Below are 17,134 nucleotides of genomic sequence, written 5' to 3' on the forward strand. Positions count from 1 at the left end.
CCCCCCCCCCCCCGTTTCCATAAACACTTGTTAATTAGTATTATTTTCTTTATTTAGGTCTTAAAGATGGAAGCTATGAACAATACAGGTACTACTACTAACGATAAGTTTCCCCATCTCCAGAAGTAAATCTACACTAAATATTGAAATAATCCATAGGCAAATAGAATTAGGTTATGGTGAAGACAGCAAAACATTGGATTCCTTTTGGTACTTTAATGTTATAAATGTTCAATATTTTATTGCCTACCCAGCATACTTGCTTGCTTTTCTTTCTTTTTCTTTTTCTTTCTTTCTTTCTTTCTTTCTTTCTTTCTTTCTTTCTTTCTTTCTTTCTTTCTTTCCTTTCTTTCCTTTCTTTCTTTTTTCTTTCTTTTTCTTTCTTTCCTTTCTTTGTCTTTCCTTCCTTCCTTTTTCTTTTTTTTTCTTTCTTCAATAAGATATCTGACTAATTTTTCTCTCCCATTGTGTCTCAAAAATTAGGCAGTTTCAACGTCGAAAATGGCCAGAAATGAAAAAATCTTCATCTTCCAAGTCACTGTAAGTTGAAATTTATTCATATAAATCATTTTTATGTTATTTCTTGCACACAGTATATATACAATTTCATATATTCTGTTTTTAGTCCATCTTCACAGAGAGTAGGTTGACAGAAGTCTTGGAGTCTAATACTTGGAGTCTCTAGCAAAAGGTTTACTGGGTTCAGTACTAATATGATGGAGCCTTCAAAGTTGAATTACTATATCAGGGAGCCCCAATACTTAGAAAAGATGTTTTTTGTCTGAATTCTGAATTTGCCTGCTAATCAGAGTGGAATGCTGCCTTATGCCTATATAGAGATAGTCCTCGACTTACATTCATTTAGTGACCTTCAAAGTTATAGCAGCACAGAAAAAAAATGACATAACTTTTTCACACAACTGTTGCAGCAGCCCCACAGTCATGAGGTCAAAATTCAGATGCTTGGCAACTGGCATGTATTTATGACAGTTGCATGTTCCGGTATCATGTGATCACCATTTGTAACCTTGCCAGCCGACTTCCAACAAGAAAAGTCAATGGGAGAAGACTTAACAACTGTAGTGATTCACTTAACGGTTATGGTAAAAAGATCATAAAATTGGGCAAAATTCACTTAAGAGCTTCCTTGCTTAGCAATAGAAATTCGGAGCTCAATTGTGGTCATAAGTCAAGGACTATGTGTATGGAGTGCATTAGGCAAATATGTTAGCAGCCTTCCAGCTGTGCTAATCTAAAGCAAAAGCTGGAGCTCAAACTTGAGCCCAAGTTTAAATATCATTAAATATTATATTAGGACAGAGAATCTTATGCGGCCGAGATCTATCTTCCTTCCTTCCTTCCTTCCTTCCTTCCTTCCTTCCTTCCTTCCTTCCTTCCTTCCTTCCTCAAAAATTGTTGCCCTATGATACACTATTTTGCCCAGTTAAAGGTCATGACAATAACATTTTTAGAGATATAGCAATAGCACTTAGATTTACATACTGTTCCATATTGCTTTACCCTCTGAGCAGTTTACAAATGGCATCATATTTTCCCCCAACAATCTAGGTCCTCATTTTACTGACCTCTGAAGGCTAGAAGGCTGAGTCAGCCTTTAGTCGCTCAGGATCAAACTCCTGATTGTGGGCAGAGTTAGCCTACAATACTGCATTTTAATTACTGTGCCACCACAGTTCTTAATATAGATGTCAAATTCCTTCTAAAAATTCAGTTGCTAAGTAGGGAGATGATGATCTCCACTATTATAGAAGGTTCCATATGTAGCCCGTGGTTCACATTCTTTTCCTTGTGTTAAATTAGTAAAATTAGACTTCTCCTTCATAGTCCAACTGGTTATGGTGACAATGAACTAATGATATGTCTTTTATTTCTATTTCACAGAGGGCAACTTTGGGAAGGCTGGGAGGGGTAATTTCCCAGAACTGCTAGACCTCAATGAGGATATAACCTGGCCGGAACTTGAATTCTTGTACAGACTTAATAAAGTATGTATGATTTCAGACAGAATTATAATCTTAGCCTGGAGGACTGGATGAACTTTGATGCTAAGGTAAATAGGATATTTGCATTTTTATGCAGTCCAAAATGATGCAGTTATCTTCTGGAGACTACTGTTGTCAAGATCCTGTATCCTACTAGTTTATTCGCATTTGCTTTGGATTATACCTCACTTGCTTCACAAGCTATTTTATTTCGGTCAATCACCTGAGATACTATTCCAAAAGAGGACAGCAGAGAAACATCGCAAGCCTTAGAATCCTGAAAGGCAAAAGCACAAAAGATCACATTTCAGCAGAAGACAATTTTATATTTTCTTTAAATTAAGGCATTGGAAAGGCAAATGAAGATAGTAACACCATTTTTTTTCTTTCTGGCTTGGACAAATTAAACTTTGAAGCACTGATTAAAAAAAAAACTGCTAAGGGATTCTAGGATCTGCAAAGGATATTACTGAAAAGAAGCACCAATTCAGCACTGTAATATTGTCACTTCTTTGTCTACCACAAAATGCAGTTTAGTTCACAGTTTTCACATCTTCCTTGAGTTTGACAGAAGAAACAGAAAATAAACCTTCACTCAGAGAAACCACCTTTCCAGCATTGTATTGTAAATACTCAGTGTTCCATTTCAAAAGAAATCCAATCCAGAAGACTTTTGTTCCTGAAATATTGGCATGCCCCAATATCATTTCTGAAAATGTCACTTCACTGCATAATGAAACTTTAGAATTCATCATTTTTTTAAAAAAAAAAACACTGCAAAATTAAAAGCAGTTGATGTATGTCTTGAATTTTAACAAAGTTGGATTTGTATTAAGTCTTTGTGGTTATATTGTATGTTAAAAAAAACCAAAATTATTACTATAAAAAAGCACTTGTTTACTTTTATACTTGGGAGCGTTTTAAAAAAGGTAATTCTATTATCAATATACAAGCAACTTAATTCTAGTTTGTTACCAAAAGATGAATTTGTATAACCTGTATATTAGAAGAAATACATTTCAGAAAATTTACAAACATAAGTTAGAGGATGGGAGAGAACCTTTCCCAATAAGACCTGACTTTTTAAAAACTGAAGTGTTTCCAAATTCAGTCTCATATAAATTTCTCTTATTCCATTACTTGAACACATCAAAAACAGAACTTCAATTTCCTTCGTTGTTTTTCTACTACACATTTAATCTTCTGCCGTTGAAAAATTGTTTTTTTATTTTGTTTATATAGCCATTCATTGAAGTTACAGTGGTACTGAAAAAATGTGGCCTATTTATGACCGATACAACCTTCTGAGGCAGCATCCCTCAGTCATGGTCACCATTACAGTCAATTCACATTGTTTTGTGGCTGACCTGTGAGGGTTTTTTTTTCTTTTTCCCCCCTTGCAGAGAGATTGACTGGCAATAAAGGGATTGCAAGAAAGTGAGCTGCACATTGAAAGCAATGCAATCATGCAGACTGGAAGCCTCGGATGTGTTATGCATCGCATGCATTCTCACTTATCAACCGCTTTGCTTAGCAGAGTTCCTAGCCCCACTTAAGAAAGGTTAAGCAAGGACTACCTGTTTTTGTACCACACACACACCTCTCTCGACACAATTCTAGATGGTTTACAACTATGAAAAAATACATACAGCCCCAGAATAAACCATAATGAAGCAAGCCCAACCCTTACAAAACAGACTTCTCCAAAGCTTCTAGGAAGCACTTTTTAATGAGGTGCCATTCAGTAGCAAGCTGCTGCAGAGAAAAGAGGTCACTCTGCTAGCTCTGATTTCCCAGTAAGGGGAAGAACTCTTAGCCTCATTTTTCCTAGTAAGGGGAAGAACTCTTAGCCTCATTATAATGGCGTATACATCTGGAGCAGATACCACAGTCGTGAAGTTAGCATGGCTCTCATCCATAAAGAGCTTTATAGGTAACTAGTAAATAAGACCTAGAAGTCAGCCAGCACTGGTAATATTTATACCACTCTTCTATATCGTCTTTTATCAGTGAGCAAAGCAGGTGACGGCATTCTGCTGCAGCTCCCAAGTTGTCTTGCGGAGTAGATTCATGTTGTGAATTGTAACAACAGAACTAGGAGATAACAAGGGCAGAAGTAATTATAGTTAGCACAACCTGATCCAGGTAAGAGTACAACTGGCCAATGAATGGAAGATGGAGAAGGCTCTCCTGCCACAACTGGCATCTGTTGCTTTAGTGAGGTGAGATGGTACTGTGATTCCAGGACCCCCATACACACTCTCCTTCCTGGGAGAGCTACCCTATCCATAGCTAAGCATGGAGCTTTGCTGGTACCAGAAGGCCTCTGCAGAAACAGGAACTCCTCTTAGTGGGATTCATTTTGAGCCTATACCGTGCCAGTCAGTTCCTCAAAAGTCAAAATTTCTACAACTCCTGAAAAGTCATGAGTGGAAATACAAAGTTGGGCCCTATTAGCATAGTACCAGTGTCTCACCCAAAGCTGACATATTATTTTTCTCAGAGATACTAATTTGTAATATCAGAGCTTTCACATATGGCACATTGAGGAAATTAAAAGACTGAGCTTTTAAAAACCCAAAATAGAAACAGTGAAGGACTTTTCTCTCCCACCAGCAATTGGAACTATCCGTTTAAGGAGCAAAATCTTTATAGCACATTTTGCCCTTGTAAGTGACCCAACCTCCAAATTTCAGAAATAAAGCTTCCATCTCAATCTCAAATCTGAACCCAGAATAAAAGGGATACAGATAATTGTCATCCAGAAACCCTTTTAGTTGCCTATCCTACTCTACTTTCTTTCCTAAAAAAAGAGAATTTGGTGGCAGGACTATAGTAATCTACGATGGTTAGATCAAGTGATGACTTCCTAAAGAGAGACATCACCTATTTCAAGACGAGTGATATTGCAGTGACTGGGAGATGCCAAAAATATCACCATTTACGCTGAAGTTTGTCATGTGGCCTATAATCATGCATATATCTAAGTTTAAATCATGTTGACTCTGGTTTTTCAAACAACTGCATAGAGCAGGGGTAGGCAACCTTGGCTCTTTTATGACTCGTGGACTTCAACTCCCAGAATTCCTGAGCCTGGCTCAGGAATTTTGGGAGTTGAAGTCCACGAGTCATAAAAGAGCCAAGGTTGCCTACCCCTGGCATAGAGAAAAGGAGCTTCCATTTGAATATGAGTAAGGGCTTCATACAGCCAATGTTAGCTTTAAGTGGCAACCATAGAATTTGGTCTGTGCTGGCTCTTTTATATTTATCACATTATGGAATAATTATAAGTGCAGACATTCTATAGAACCATTAGGTTGAAATTTACCTAGTATCAAATGTGTAACAAGCAATTATGAAACTAAACACTATCCACCAATTATATTCAGGCTTTTTCTGAATGAAAAATGTTTCCTTTATGCATTGTATCCAACTCTATATGTCACCTGATTTTGGAAGTTTAACTTATATTAGTCAATTGTATTAGGATAGAATCTAATTGAGGAGTAAAAATGTAAGTGAAAGTATATAGTGCTTACAATTTAAGATTTAATCATGCCACCAAAGTTCAGTTTCAAATAGAAACCTTTATTTACATTATTATCCACATTCAAACAAAACAAATTAACACCATATAAACAAGACACATCCCAGGCCCCCATTGTTTAAAATGCCAGTGCCCACCGGAGGCCTTGTGTGATGTAAAGATCACTTGTACAAGTCATGTTAAGTGTAAACTAATTCCAGAATTAATTTTAAATACTATAGGCCAGGGGTGTCAAACTGATAGCCCATGTGCCAGATGCGTCATGGCGAAACTGCGCCCAGCTATTGCCATCTATAGAAGCAAAGTTGTGATACGTCACATTTGACGTTGTGAGTTTGACACCCCTGCTGTAGGCCTTTCTCCTGAGACAAGAAATATTGCTTTCATTTGAAGGATTTCAACATTGCTGCCACATGACAGTCTGCTACTAAATTGTCTATGCTAATTTGTGCAACATTCAAGTGGTTTCATCTGAAAAAGGTTTTACTAAAGTAAAAGCATAAAGAAAAAAGGCCAGATAGAAAGTAGCTAAATTGGTTAACCAAGCACAAACCAAGAAAAAAAATGTATGCACCCCAGCAAATAAATTGGGTGGGATGAGAATGGGCTTACTACAGAGATAATTTTAAAAGGCACCAATACATTCTATTTTTTTTGCCATAATAAACCATCCAAATGCTGAACAATCTGCACTACAGCTACTAAATATACTGCTTTTTAAAGGAGAATATTTGTAGCTCAGGGTTGAAATGAGGGTGTCCTTGGTGCTCTCTGAGCCTGATCATTTTCTTGCAGATGTTTCATTATCCAAGCAAGCATAAGTGCTAGGGATGACCACATGACTACATTCCAGGCGCTTAGCAACTAGCTTACTTTTATGACTGGCTGCAATATCCCATGATCATGTGACCACAGTGTGCAACTTTTTTGCCAATTTCTGATCTGTTTTTATGGTTGTGTGATTCACTTTACAACTGCATGATTCATATTTATAATCTTGTGATTCGCTTAACTACTATCTAAAATTAGGTCCAATCACTTGGGTGTCTTGATTTATAACCACTGTGACTTGTCACCAAAATTCCAGTCCCAATTGTGGTGGAAAGTTGATATTTTGAATTAACAGTACTTAAGATTTTTCTTCTTAGTAGCGATTCAAAATGCAGTTTTTGCAAATGTATGATTGTTTTTGTACTTAAAATTTATTTTTAAATTGTTGGAATCAGTAAAGAAGTATCAACAGGGAAAAGAATCAGTGGACAGCAAATATCAGATTTTACAAATACTCAGGAATATTCATTCATATTCAGGAAGAACTAATTTGAAAATATAATAGGAATAATGAAACCAGAGTTTAAAAAGAAGGAAATAGAAACTGTGTCAGATGACAGACCAAACTTTATAAAGCAACTGAGCTCATAGCTGTTACCAAAATCCTCAAGACCTATAAAACTTTTAATTTTACCAACTGTTCCAACTTCATAGGAAGAGTTCTCATATTGCAGAATGCTTCACGGGATGTAAGAACAGCCCCTTTCAAGTTTGAAACTAGTTTGAGATTCATAATGTTTTGCACATACAGTATCTGCTTTTTAGCTTTTCACCATGAGGTTGCACTTTGCACTTAAAATGGCTTCTAAAAAGCTTTTTTTACTGTAATAAACACAGTAAATGACTTGTCTACAACACAACAAACCTCAATTCAGAGGCACCTTGAATGCCCAGAAGTTGTGATATGAATCTGTGCAACATATTCCCTCAATTATTTACTATTAAGGTTTTAATATGTGATGAGATGTGGAGTTTCATATGAATTATGCTTTAAATAATTACTCAAAGCTACTACAATTTAAACATTAAATATAATTCATTAACTTACAGATTAACTGATATTTCAGAAAAAGTAAAAGGATAAGGAAGCTTCTGGTCATTTACAGGGAAAATATGCACATCAGAATACACATAACTCTGGGTCAAAACTCAAATATTTAAAAGATAACTTTAAGAAAATGTAATACAATCACTGGGTGAACTATATAAAAAGGCCACAGTTCAGTGTGTGCTCAGAATACAGCAGCCTTGGAGTAGAGGGAGCAAAAGAAATTCTATCTTTTGCAAAGCTTCTGCAAAAGTTAAAATAAATTTCCAATACAAATCAAATACTGTAATCAAAATTACCAGTTTACATATTCAAGAAGAACTAATTTGAAAATGTAATAGGAATAATGAAACTACACACTACACTGCTTCAGACATTTTAATCTACCTTTTGAAATAGTTCATTCTGAATCATTACAGTTATTTTCCTGGAAAAAAAGGCAATACACAGACTTTCATTTATTTGCCATAAAGAGAAAGAAAAACTATGGCATTTCTAGCCTTAAAGTTGTAGATAATGATATGAAGGGTAATGCATAAAAATAAATTTATTTGTTGCCCATATTGCAAGAAGGTGTAATATAATTGATTAATTGCCATTCACAAAAGATTCTGGGTAAGTTACACAAGAGATTTGGCCTCCAGATGACAGAAGACATTTAACACACACAAAAACATGTTCTGAGTAACACTGAATTTCTTTAAAAGTTAGCCAAGTGGCCTGGAGCAGAGGCTCTTTTGTTGAAAAAGCAGATTATATTAAAAATTCAACAAACTGTTAACAGCTAAAATGAGCCTTTTTGTCATCAAATTGCTCTCTATTAAAAAAAGTAACAAAGTGCACACTTAAAGTATAGAGAAAAATTTAAGACCACTAAAATATGCCCAAAATATCTTAAAAAGCCAGTACATAATTTTCTAAATAAATTGTCAGAAACCAAGAGACAACAAGGGCTACAGTTACCCAGCTCCAAAACCATTTAAATAATAATTAAAAAAATCCTATTTGGACGACTCTTAACTAAATTGAGTTTACAGAAATTATCTTTTGTTAAATAGCTTCACAAACTCTGCAAAAATGAGTTAGTGACCTACAAAAGTCATATATTTATCGTACAACATCTTAAAGATATTTACAAAACATATTCACAAACAGTTTTGTTTCAAACTCCAATGTCTTTTTGAGTTTTATATGAAGTTCAGGAACTGTGATTATTGCTTCAATTACCATGATTAGAAACACAGTATGTAACTGCAATTTAGAATGATCTTAAAAAGGGAGAGGTTCCATCCAATCATTCTTAACCATATTGCATTTCCATATATCATTTTGTAAAGTGCACAAACCTGCACATCAGGGTGGAGATCTCTGTCATAATTATACGTATCTCCCTGAAACCTTTTGGCATCAAAAGCATAATTTGGATTCTATGACGCGTATGAGTTGTAATATGCAGATCCAAATTCCAACATATGGAAGCAACTTTAACAGCAGCATGACAGTTGACTGCTTTGTTTCATGGTTACATCAAGGCCAAGAGCTACATTTTATCAGAAGCTCTTACTATGTAACTCAAGATTATTACCAGGATTTCTCCAGGCACTTTGGTCTGCCTGTAGTTATGGGCTTTGAATAGAATTAGTATACAAACTATCTGCCCATTACACTTACTCAAATGTTGTTGCTATGTTCCTATAGGTAGAATGCCAAAGTAATATTTGACCCTTTTGTAACATTATACAGTGACATTTTGATTCTATCCATCACATCCAAACTTCATAACTTATAAAGTCACTTAGGATATCTTCATGGAAAGGGAGTGGTTTTTTTTCCATAAGGCTACATGTTTGACATGATACTTTGTGCACTTTTCTGTAATACAGTTCACCAACATCTATGGCATCAGCCTGTTAGGGGATCCTGGCAGGATATGTCAGCAATATTTCTGCAGAAAAGAACAATAGGAAAATATAAGAGAAACAAACACTAGAATATAATGAAAGTAATATTGCAATTCTAGAGATTAAGCATATAAACATAAATTAACTGGCAATTAGTGCTTGGAACACTGCAGAATGAATTTTAGTCCAAAGGTACTTTTTTAGTTCTGAACTGAAGAAGCTTCTTGGATAATAAGCAAAACATTCTTAAAGGAGAAAAACCAAGAAAGTCCAGTTGCCTTTTGGAAAAAGCACCTTTGGGACAACCATAAGCTGGATGACTGAGAATCTCCATAGATTTCTACCTTAAAGTACTTAAAGGAGTTGATCATGGCTGGTGATCTGTAGAAACTGAATGCCGCTTACCTGATCAGGACCCATGGCCATTCCTGACATAGGCATAGTATTAATATTCATTTGGCCCATGTGGCCTCCACTACTGTTCATGTGTATCATATTGTAACTTGCAGGATTCCCTGGGTGGCTGAACTGCTGCTGTGGAAAAGAACTACGGGACACAAGAATACAAAAAAAAAAAAAGATAAATTACTGAATATAATTGCAATTTCACAAGACATAATAGGAGATGTAGCAATACCATCAATATTGAAGTGGCTTTAAAAATAGCAGAGGTGATTCAAGGTGAGCAAATATAAGATGATGGATAGCAAGGGACTCTGGTTAATTTTGATTTCTATTTTTCTTATATTTCTTAAGATATCTAAAGTCTGCAATATAAAAAGGTCTACATCTTTAAAATCAAATATTCTAACTTTTATTTGAACACAACACTCTACCTATTTAAATATAAGTGGGAATAACCTAATTTATATCTAGCAGAGTAACATGTTCAGGTTAAGATCTAGATAAAAAGTTACATTAATTAGACCACATGGTCTATATCAGGGGCAGTCAGCCTTGGCTCTTTTATGACTCGTGGACTTCAACTCCCAGAATTCCTGAGCCAGCTAAGCTGGCTCAGGAATTCTGGGAGTTGAAGTCCACGAGTCATAAAAGAGCCAAGGTTGACTACCCTTGGTCTATATAGTCTCTCAACCACGCAGAGAGCATTATATCCAAGGAAATGAGTGGAACCTCACTAGAAGGAATGAGCAATTGGAGCTCGTTTCTCAGAACGTTTCCATTTTTTTAGCTATTTGCAGTTTTAAGGTTCTGCTGACAGTTGATACATCAAGCTACAGTTAAGCTAAAATCTGAGGCAAAAGTAGAAAAAAAGGCAAAAAAACAGGGCTTCTTCCTGTTATTTTCCCTGTTATTGAAAACCTGCATTTGTGCTGTCAAAATGCCAAGATTTTTCTCTCACCTGCTCCTGGCAATGTTTCCTGAAGGCCATCCCTTCATCTCTGGCGTTGGGTACATTGGTGAAGCCTGGGGATGTGGCAATATTGAATTTTGTGACGGTCCAACTCTTTGAGCCATCATGGCATTGGGAGGACTTGATACCCTGCTAAAGGCAGGATCAGGTTGCTGGCTCATTCCTTGAAAAGGACATAAGGTAACAGTTTGGTCGTTATTTCTAATTCAATATACTTTTGTTTAAGAAAGGAATGCATTATGATGTCTTTATGTAGTTCAATCAACACTGAACCCTGGTAATAATCAGTTCAGCATATAGTTCGCAACATGGACCCTAGAAAGGATTTCCTATATTTGTCTTGAATTTCGCTCATTTTTAACAGATCCTTGATCTTATAAAACTAGCTACTGACACAACAGACACTGTTCACCTACTGGTTATGTATGTATGTATGTATGTATGTATGTATGTATGTATGTATGTATGTATGTATGTATGTGCTGTTGCTAAGTCAGGGCTGTATCTAATCCACAATGTATATTATTCCTTTAATAAGTAAAAGACTTGCAACAACATTTGAATGTTTTGCCTTTTGCTTTTATCAGAAGTTATAGAAAATGGTTTTCAAGATGCAGAATTTCTCTTCATCTGATTTAGTCAAATACTTACTAAATAACCTAGTGGTATAGTAGAAGAAAGCATCATTTGAAGCATCATTTGAAGAACCACAGTACTCAAGGGAACTGCATCTTTAGTTCTGTATCAGTGTTAAAAGGTCAAGACTCCCTCTTCTCTTAATGGATTCAGATACTAACTGAACTTATGTACTTTCTTCAATTTCGTAGGTTGCCAACATGGATGTAGAACATATATTCACCTAGTATATCTATGTGGTTGCCAGAAGTCAAAAATGACTTGATGGTACATAATCAATCAATGTAATCAGACTGGCTAATTTGAATTCATTCTGAAAAATTTAAATTGTTGGAATGAAGGAGAAATAATTTGAATGTAGGAAACCAAAGCAACAAATTTAAGATACTTGTATGCTCTTGAACCATTTCACTGACAGAAGAGAAACATTTTGAGCAATTAAGAAATAAATGAGCAGTAACCGAAATCAAAGCCCTACAATCAACATAATTGCAAAGTGAATTAAATGTAAAGATAAATGCCATCTAATCGTAAGCCTCTCTCTGACAATTCTATTTTATATCATTTGAAAATTACCAATCTCCTTCCTGCTTATATTTATTTATATTCAGCTTTTGTCCTTAAGAACAGAGGTACTTCATTTAGGCCAACATTTAGGTCCAGAAGAGAGAGGAAGAAAGCTGAATCAGTGAAATTAGTACCATAATTTGGAGAATACGGAAACTGTTGGGGTGGGACAGGAGCCATCAGAGAGCCTGTAACAGCACCATCGATGTTTCCTGAGGCAGCTACATTTGGGGGAGGACTGAAGGCTGGAGGTTGTTGCTGTTGCTGCTGCATCATCATGGCCATTCTTTGCTGTCTGATATGATGACTTATTAACTCCCTGTTACGTTGTGCCACCATCTGAGCATTAAGGAAGCCTTGCTGTTAACACCAAAACAAGAGGATAAGGAATAAGCCATTCACCATAAAAATATTAAACGTGTTGTCATAATACAGTGGTGGCGAACCTATGGCACGCGTGCCAGAGGCGGCACTCAGAGCCCTCTCTGTGGGCACGCGCACCATGCCCTGGAGATGGCAACCGTCCCTCTTCAACCAGCCGCCCACTAACTCACCGAGGTCCCACATGGCCGGATGCATCCCAGTATCCATGCGCTCGCTGGCCTCTGTGGGCAGGGGCCGATGGTGTCAGGCAGCAGCCGCCCCGGCCCCTGCCTTACCTTGCCCTGCGACAATGGCTCCCCTGCCCTGCCTCGCCTTGCCTTGCCTCACCCCGCAGGACGAGCCTCCTGCCCACTGCCCCACCTGCCAGAGACCCCCTGGATTTCCCCAACCCTGCTTGGCCCCCACTGGTGTCCCTCCCCACAAGCAACATTGAGGTGATCATGCCCACCTTGGCCACATCCACCCAGTCTGCAATGAGCACCATAGCCACACCCACCCACTGGGCCACACCCACCTGGCACCCGGCGATAAATAAGTGGGTTTTGGGTTGCAGTTTGGGCACTCAGTCTCTGAAAGGTTCACCATCACTGTCATAATACTTATTTAATAAATTTAAACTCTGATGGAAGATGTACATCAATTCTACAGTAAAAACATGTATTATGATCTGGTATATGATAATTCCAAATTCACTGTCTGCCTGCTCTATTTATGCAGCCAAAATCACACTATCCATGCAAAAGAGAGCAGTATTAGGTTAGTCCAAACTCTGGACAGAATAATCTGAAATAACAGATGATCATCTGGGCTGGAGGCTTGACTGACAAGTCCAACCATCTTGGAGTAGTGTCCCACTTCTGTGTTGTTATAAACTAAAAACTAAAAACTAAATATGCCTATGTAATCACTAGAATTCAGAGTCAATCTGAAGAACATTTAACTTTTCATTTAAAGCTTCAGCAGCTGATAGAGTAAAGGTATCAATGACCAAATACAAAATATGAGAATGTGATTAGATGGAGAGGAACAAAAATGCAAAATAAAGCAGGAAATGGGAGGCCCTTGTACAGTCTGATTCTAACACATGTTGACCAAGACAATATCCTTAATGACTCACTTGTGATCCCATCTGGGGAGGTAGAACAGGTCTCATCACCGATGCACCACCAGGATTGGTATTTTCCATTTTTATATCAAGCGTTTGACGAGTCTGATTCAAAAACTTAAGAAAAAGGAAGCGATACATTGTAAAATAACTGGATAAAAATGTATCACGTATGCAGTTCTAGAATTATTGTTTTTGTTCGGCAACCAAAATTACAATGGTGCTGAATGAAACAATTTATCACCGGTGCTTAAAGTTGCCATTGTGGGGCCTCCATGGACTCATGATTGTGGATCTGGACTCTTTGCAACCTCATTTGCACTTACGACGGGTTGCCAAACCCTCTGCTAGTGAATGGGGGTTTGCTCTCTGCTTATATACAGTAGCTTGCCCTGTCCGTATTTGATGGGGGTGTGGTTTTCTCCTTAGTAGGTCCTTGATTAGGGTATTGCTTACTGCTAGATTGTCTGTCTGGTGTTAATTCCTGCTTATCTGGGAATTGGCTGCTAGAGAGGATGTGATTTGGTCTTTTTGTTTCTTTCTTAGCTTTTTTACTGTTGATTTTGGCAATCTTTTCCAGCAATCAACATCCTCTCCAGCAGCCAGATACGCAAGGAATACACCAGACAAACAACCATGCAGTTTAGTGCAGCAATGAAGACTGAATTATTACTGTGGGTATTAAACATTCCAGTAGGAGGGAAAAAACACAAATGTTACTTTTTGGCACAATCCTACTTTTTCAGAACATATTACCTGCTGTCCTTGAAGCCTCTGCTGGAGTTGCATACGGAGCTGCTTTGGTGTATTGCTTCGCGGTCTCATAACATTTGCTCTGGGATGCATGGTTTGCATTTGAAAATTGTTCTGCTGGTTCATCTGAGACATCATCGAGTTAAAGGCTGCCTGTTGGCCCTGAATGCTGCCACTAAAACCACCGGGCATTCCTGCTCCTGGCCCATGGTAGGGTTGGCCATATATTGGAGGCTTCTGGTCAATCATGACTGTAGAATCTTGGCCATGAAATGCTTCATGTTTGGATTCCAAAGCTTGTCCCTTCAAAAGAATAGGGAACTTAATTCACTCTCTGCAATAATATATTATGTATATTAATAGACACAATAGAATAATTTTATTCTGCATTTGAGAGAAAGACAGAGAGAGAGAATGAATATACCTGGACAGGGCTTTTTTTCTCATAGAACGCCCAGAACGGAGTTCCGGCACCTTTTTTGGATGGAACCTTGTAGGGTAGGCAAGGCGGGTTGTATGACGTGTGTGAGTTCCGGCACCTTTTTTTTTTTTAACAAAAAAAGCACTGTACCTGGAGATGATAATGGCTATTGGGGGAAGGGCATAACGTGACATCTTTTCTGGCACTTCTATGAAATTTATTAGGTGATCTTCTAACATAATCTAGAAACCTCATTCCTTAGCTCTACTGACTCCTTTCATTCAAAATTATGTTAACAGTATCTGTCATCCACCTGGCAATCTGGCATCATTCATTTAGATTAGTAAAATGGTATAGCATTACATTTGCTAATATAGAAAAAGTATGTACATACCTAATTACAATTATGTACAATAATGGAGCAAGTACTAAGAACAAAACAATTTTAGATGAAAGAATTTGTTTTAAATTATTAAATGGAGCGTTTTTCTCACTATGATTTTGCAGGTTTTAGTTGTGGCACTACAGTATCTTGTGCAGTATTTTGTATCATTCGTTATCAATAGCTTAATTAACCTTTTCCTTTTAATGTATGCTTAGAACGGAAAAAATTGCCACTGAGCAAACTATGCTCAGTTTGAGAAGAAGGTGAGATGTAACAGGTGTATACAATCTAAAAACAATTCTCATAGAAGAGAAATATCTGCAATAGTGCAGAAAAAGAACAGTAGCATCCTTATAGTTTACAGTATATTCGGCTAAGCCAAAAATAAGAGTTTAAGCGGATCATTTACTTACTTGGTTTACAAGATCTGGAATTCCTAAGGCTCTATCAATTTCTTCAAGGCTGGTAACATCAGTATTGCTCAACAATGTATGCAGTTGATCTAGTAGAGCTCTTTCATCACTTTGCCCATCTACGTTTGGAGTAGTATATAATAGGTCATCCAAGGAATTTCTAACTAACTGCCTAGGAAAGACAAATGTTGAAAATGAGCAGGATCTTATATATTGAAAGTAAGAACTTCTCTGCTAAGATTAATTCTGAAGAGTCCTTGGGGAAAATCTAAGATGAAGACAGTAAAGACACAATTTGTCATCCTGAATCTGAAAAAGAAACGCCTCTCTAAACCAACCCATATAATGGTTTTGATTTATTAAAGGGGATATTGTACTATTAGTTAGATGATTTAATGTGGGAAATAGATAACTTTTAGAAAATAGAACAAGACTATATTCAAATAGATAAGATGTGTATTTTGAATATTAGATTCTGTTATAAATTGAGATAAGGGAAACTTTGGTTACCTAAAGCCTGGAAATTATAAATATCAAATGTTAAATTTGAATATTGATGGGAAACTAAAAATTGGGAAATCAGTAACAGGACATTGATTGTCTATAAATATTGAATGTAAAAGTAATTAAGATATGTATAAGCTAAAAAGTTATTGATAAATGCAATAATGATGTTTTTACTTAATTGATATAATAAGAACTGTATTAGCTTAAGTATGAGATAGTAGATATTAAAGGAAAAAGAAAGGAAATATTTGATGTTGTAACTTGAGATTTGTACTAAAGATTTTTGTATGTTATTGAACTATTGATTAACCCAGCCACCACGTTGCTTTTTAAATACTTAGATGTAAAATTGGAAAATTAATAAAATATTATTTAAAAGAAAAGAAAAGCTAAGAATCTTTCAAAGTTATAATTATGTGTATGATGAGGCTAGATAAAAGCTTTCCAGATATCTACAGTAGTTGCTGATTTTATCATACAGGAAAGAAAAGCCAAAGTGGCAAAGACAGAATTACAGTTGGAACATGGAAAGTTAAAAATGCATGAATATGAGAAAGCTCAACCAGGTGAAGGATGAAATGAACTACCCAATCAGGCATCAGTCAATTAAACACCGGCATCTCAGGTATTAGCAAATTGAAATGAACTGGAACTGGATACTTTCCATCAGAAAATCATACTGTTTTCTACCCGGACCACAAAAAACAAAGAATGAATGGTACTACTTTTGTACTCGGTAGGGTTATAGTAAAGAGAATACAATCCAGTCAATGACAAAATAATATTAATTAAACTTCACAGACAGCTTTTAATAGGCTGGTTCAAATTCCAACCCCTATAGTCAAAGTCAGAAATTAACAGAACATAAAAGCAATATTTGATGTTTTTGGGTTTGACCAAAATATTTTTCTTATTTGACTGTGACCAAACAATAAAATAATCAGCTAACTAGTCATTATTACCTGTCTTGCAAGCCTTGAGGTGCTTGTTCCATAGAGACTATGCTGTCAGGCCATACATTTGGCTGGTTAGGTGGTCCTGGATGTGCATAAGGACTCCCTCCCATTCCTACATTATTCTCATTTGTCCCTAAAAAAAAATAATAATCCACAATTGTTTCATTTGCAGGAGCAACAAATATTGAACAGTAATCTATATAAATAAAAATGTAAATGTTCGTTTGTTCAAAATCTTAAATCTCCAAAAGTTCTTCACCGATTGCTTTGAAATTTTGACACAACGTTGCATTCAAATACGC

The 17,134-nt window shown here is 36.5% G+C and overlaps 2 protein-coding genes across 2 annotated transcripts in view; one reads left to right on the top strand and one right to left on the bottom strand.

The window, feature by feature from the left end:
- The window catches only part of SULF2 (sulfatase 2), a 79,482-nt gene extending 76,573 nt beyond the window's left edge, over nucleotides 1-2,909 (top strand). Inside the window, exons 18-20 of the mRNA XM_015819225.1 lie at nucleotides 58-88; nucleotides 484-540; nucleotides 1,903-2,909. Coding sequence (XP_015674711.1) covers nucleotides 58-88; nucleotides 484-540; nucleotides 1,903-1,933 — 119 coding nt within the window. The 3' untranslated portion in view covers nucleotides 1,934-2,909. The remainder of the gene's footprint in view (nucleotides 1-57; nucleotides 89-483; nucleotides 541-1,902) is intronic.
- A 3,626-nt stretch (nucleotides 2,910-6,535) lies between these two features.
- NCOA3 (nuclear receptor coactivator 3) overlaps nucleotides 6,536-17,134 on the bottom strand; it is a 29,156-nt gene continuing 18,557 nt past the window's right edge. The window contains exons 14-21 of the mRNA XM_015819226.2: nucleotides 16,839-16,965; nucleotides 15,370-15,541; nucleotides 14,154-14,453; nucleotides 13,410-13,514; nucleotides 12,043-12,268; nucleotides 10,694-10,868; nucleotides 9,736-9,877; nucleotides 6,536-9,374 (exon numbers count right to left, since the gene is read on the bottom strand). Coding sequence (XP_015674712.2) covers nucleotides 9,363-9,374; nucleotides 9,736-9,877; nucleotides 10,694-10,868; nucleotides 12,043-12,268; nucleotides 13,410-13,514; nucleotides 14,154-14,453; nucleotides 15,370-15,541; nucleotides 16,839-16,965 — 1,259 coding nt within the window. The 3' untranslated portion in view covers nucleotides 6,536-9,362. The remainder of the gene's footprint in view (nucleotides 9,375-9,735; nucleotides 9,878-10,693; nucleotides 10,869-12,042; nucleotides 12,269-13,409; nucleotides 13,515-14,153; nucleotides 14,454-15,369; nucleotides 15,542-16,838; nucleotides 16,966-17,134) is intronic.

The sequence above is a fragment of the Protobothrops mucrosquamatus genome, unplaced genomic scaffold, assembly GCF_001527695.2.
Source record: "Protobothrops mucrosquamatus isolate PMUCROS unplaced genomic scaffold, P.Mucros_1.0 scaffold875, whole genome shotgun sequence".
NCBI lineage: Eukaryota > Metazoa > Chordata > Lepidosauria > Squamata > Viperidae > Protobothrops > Protobothrops mucrosquamatus.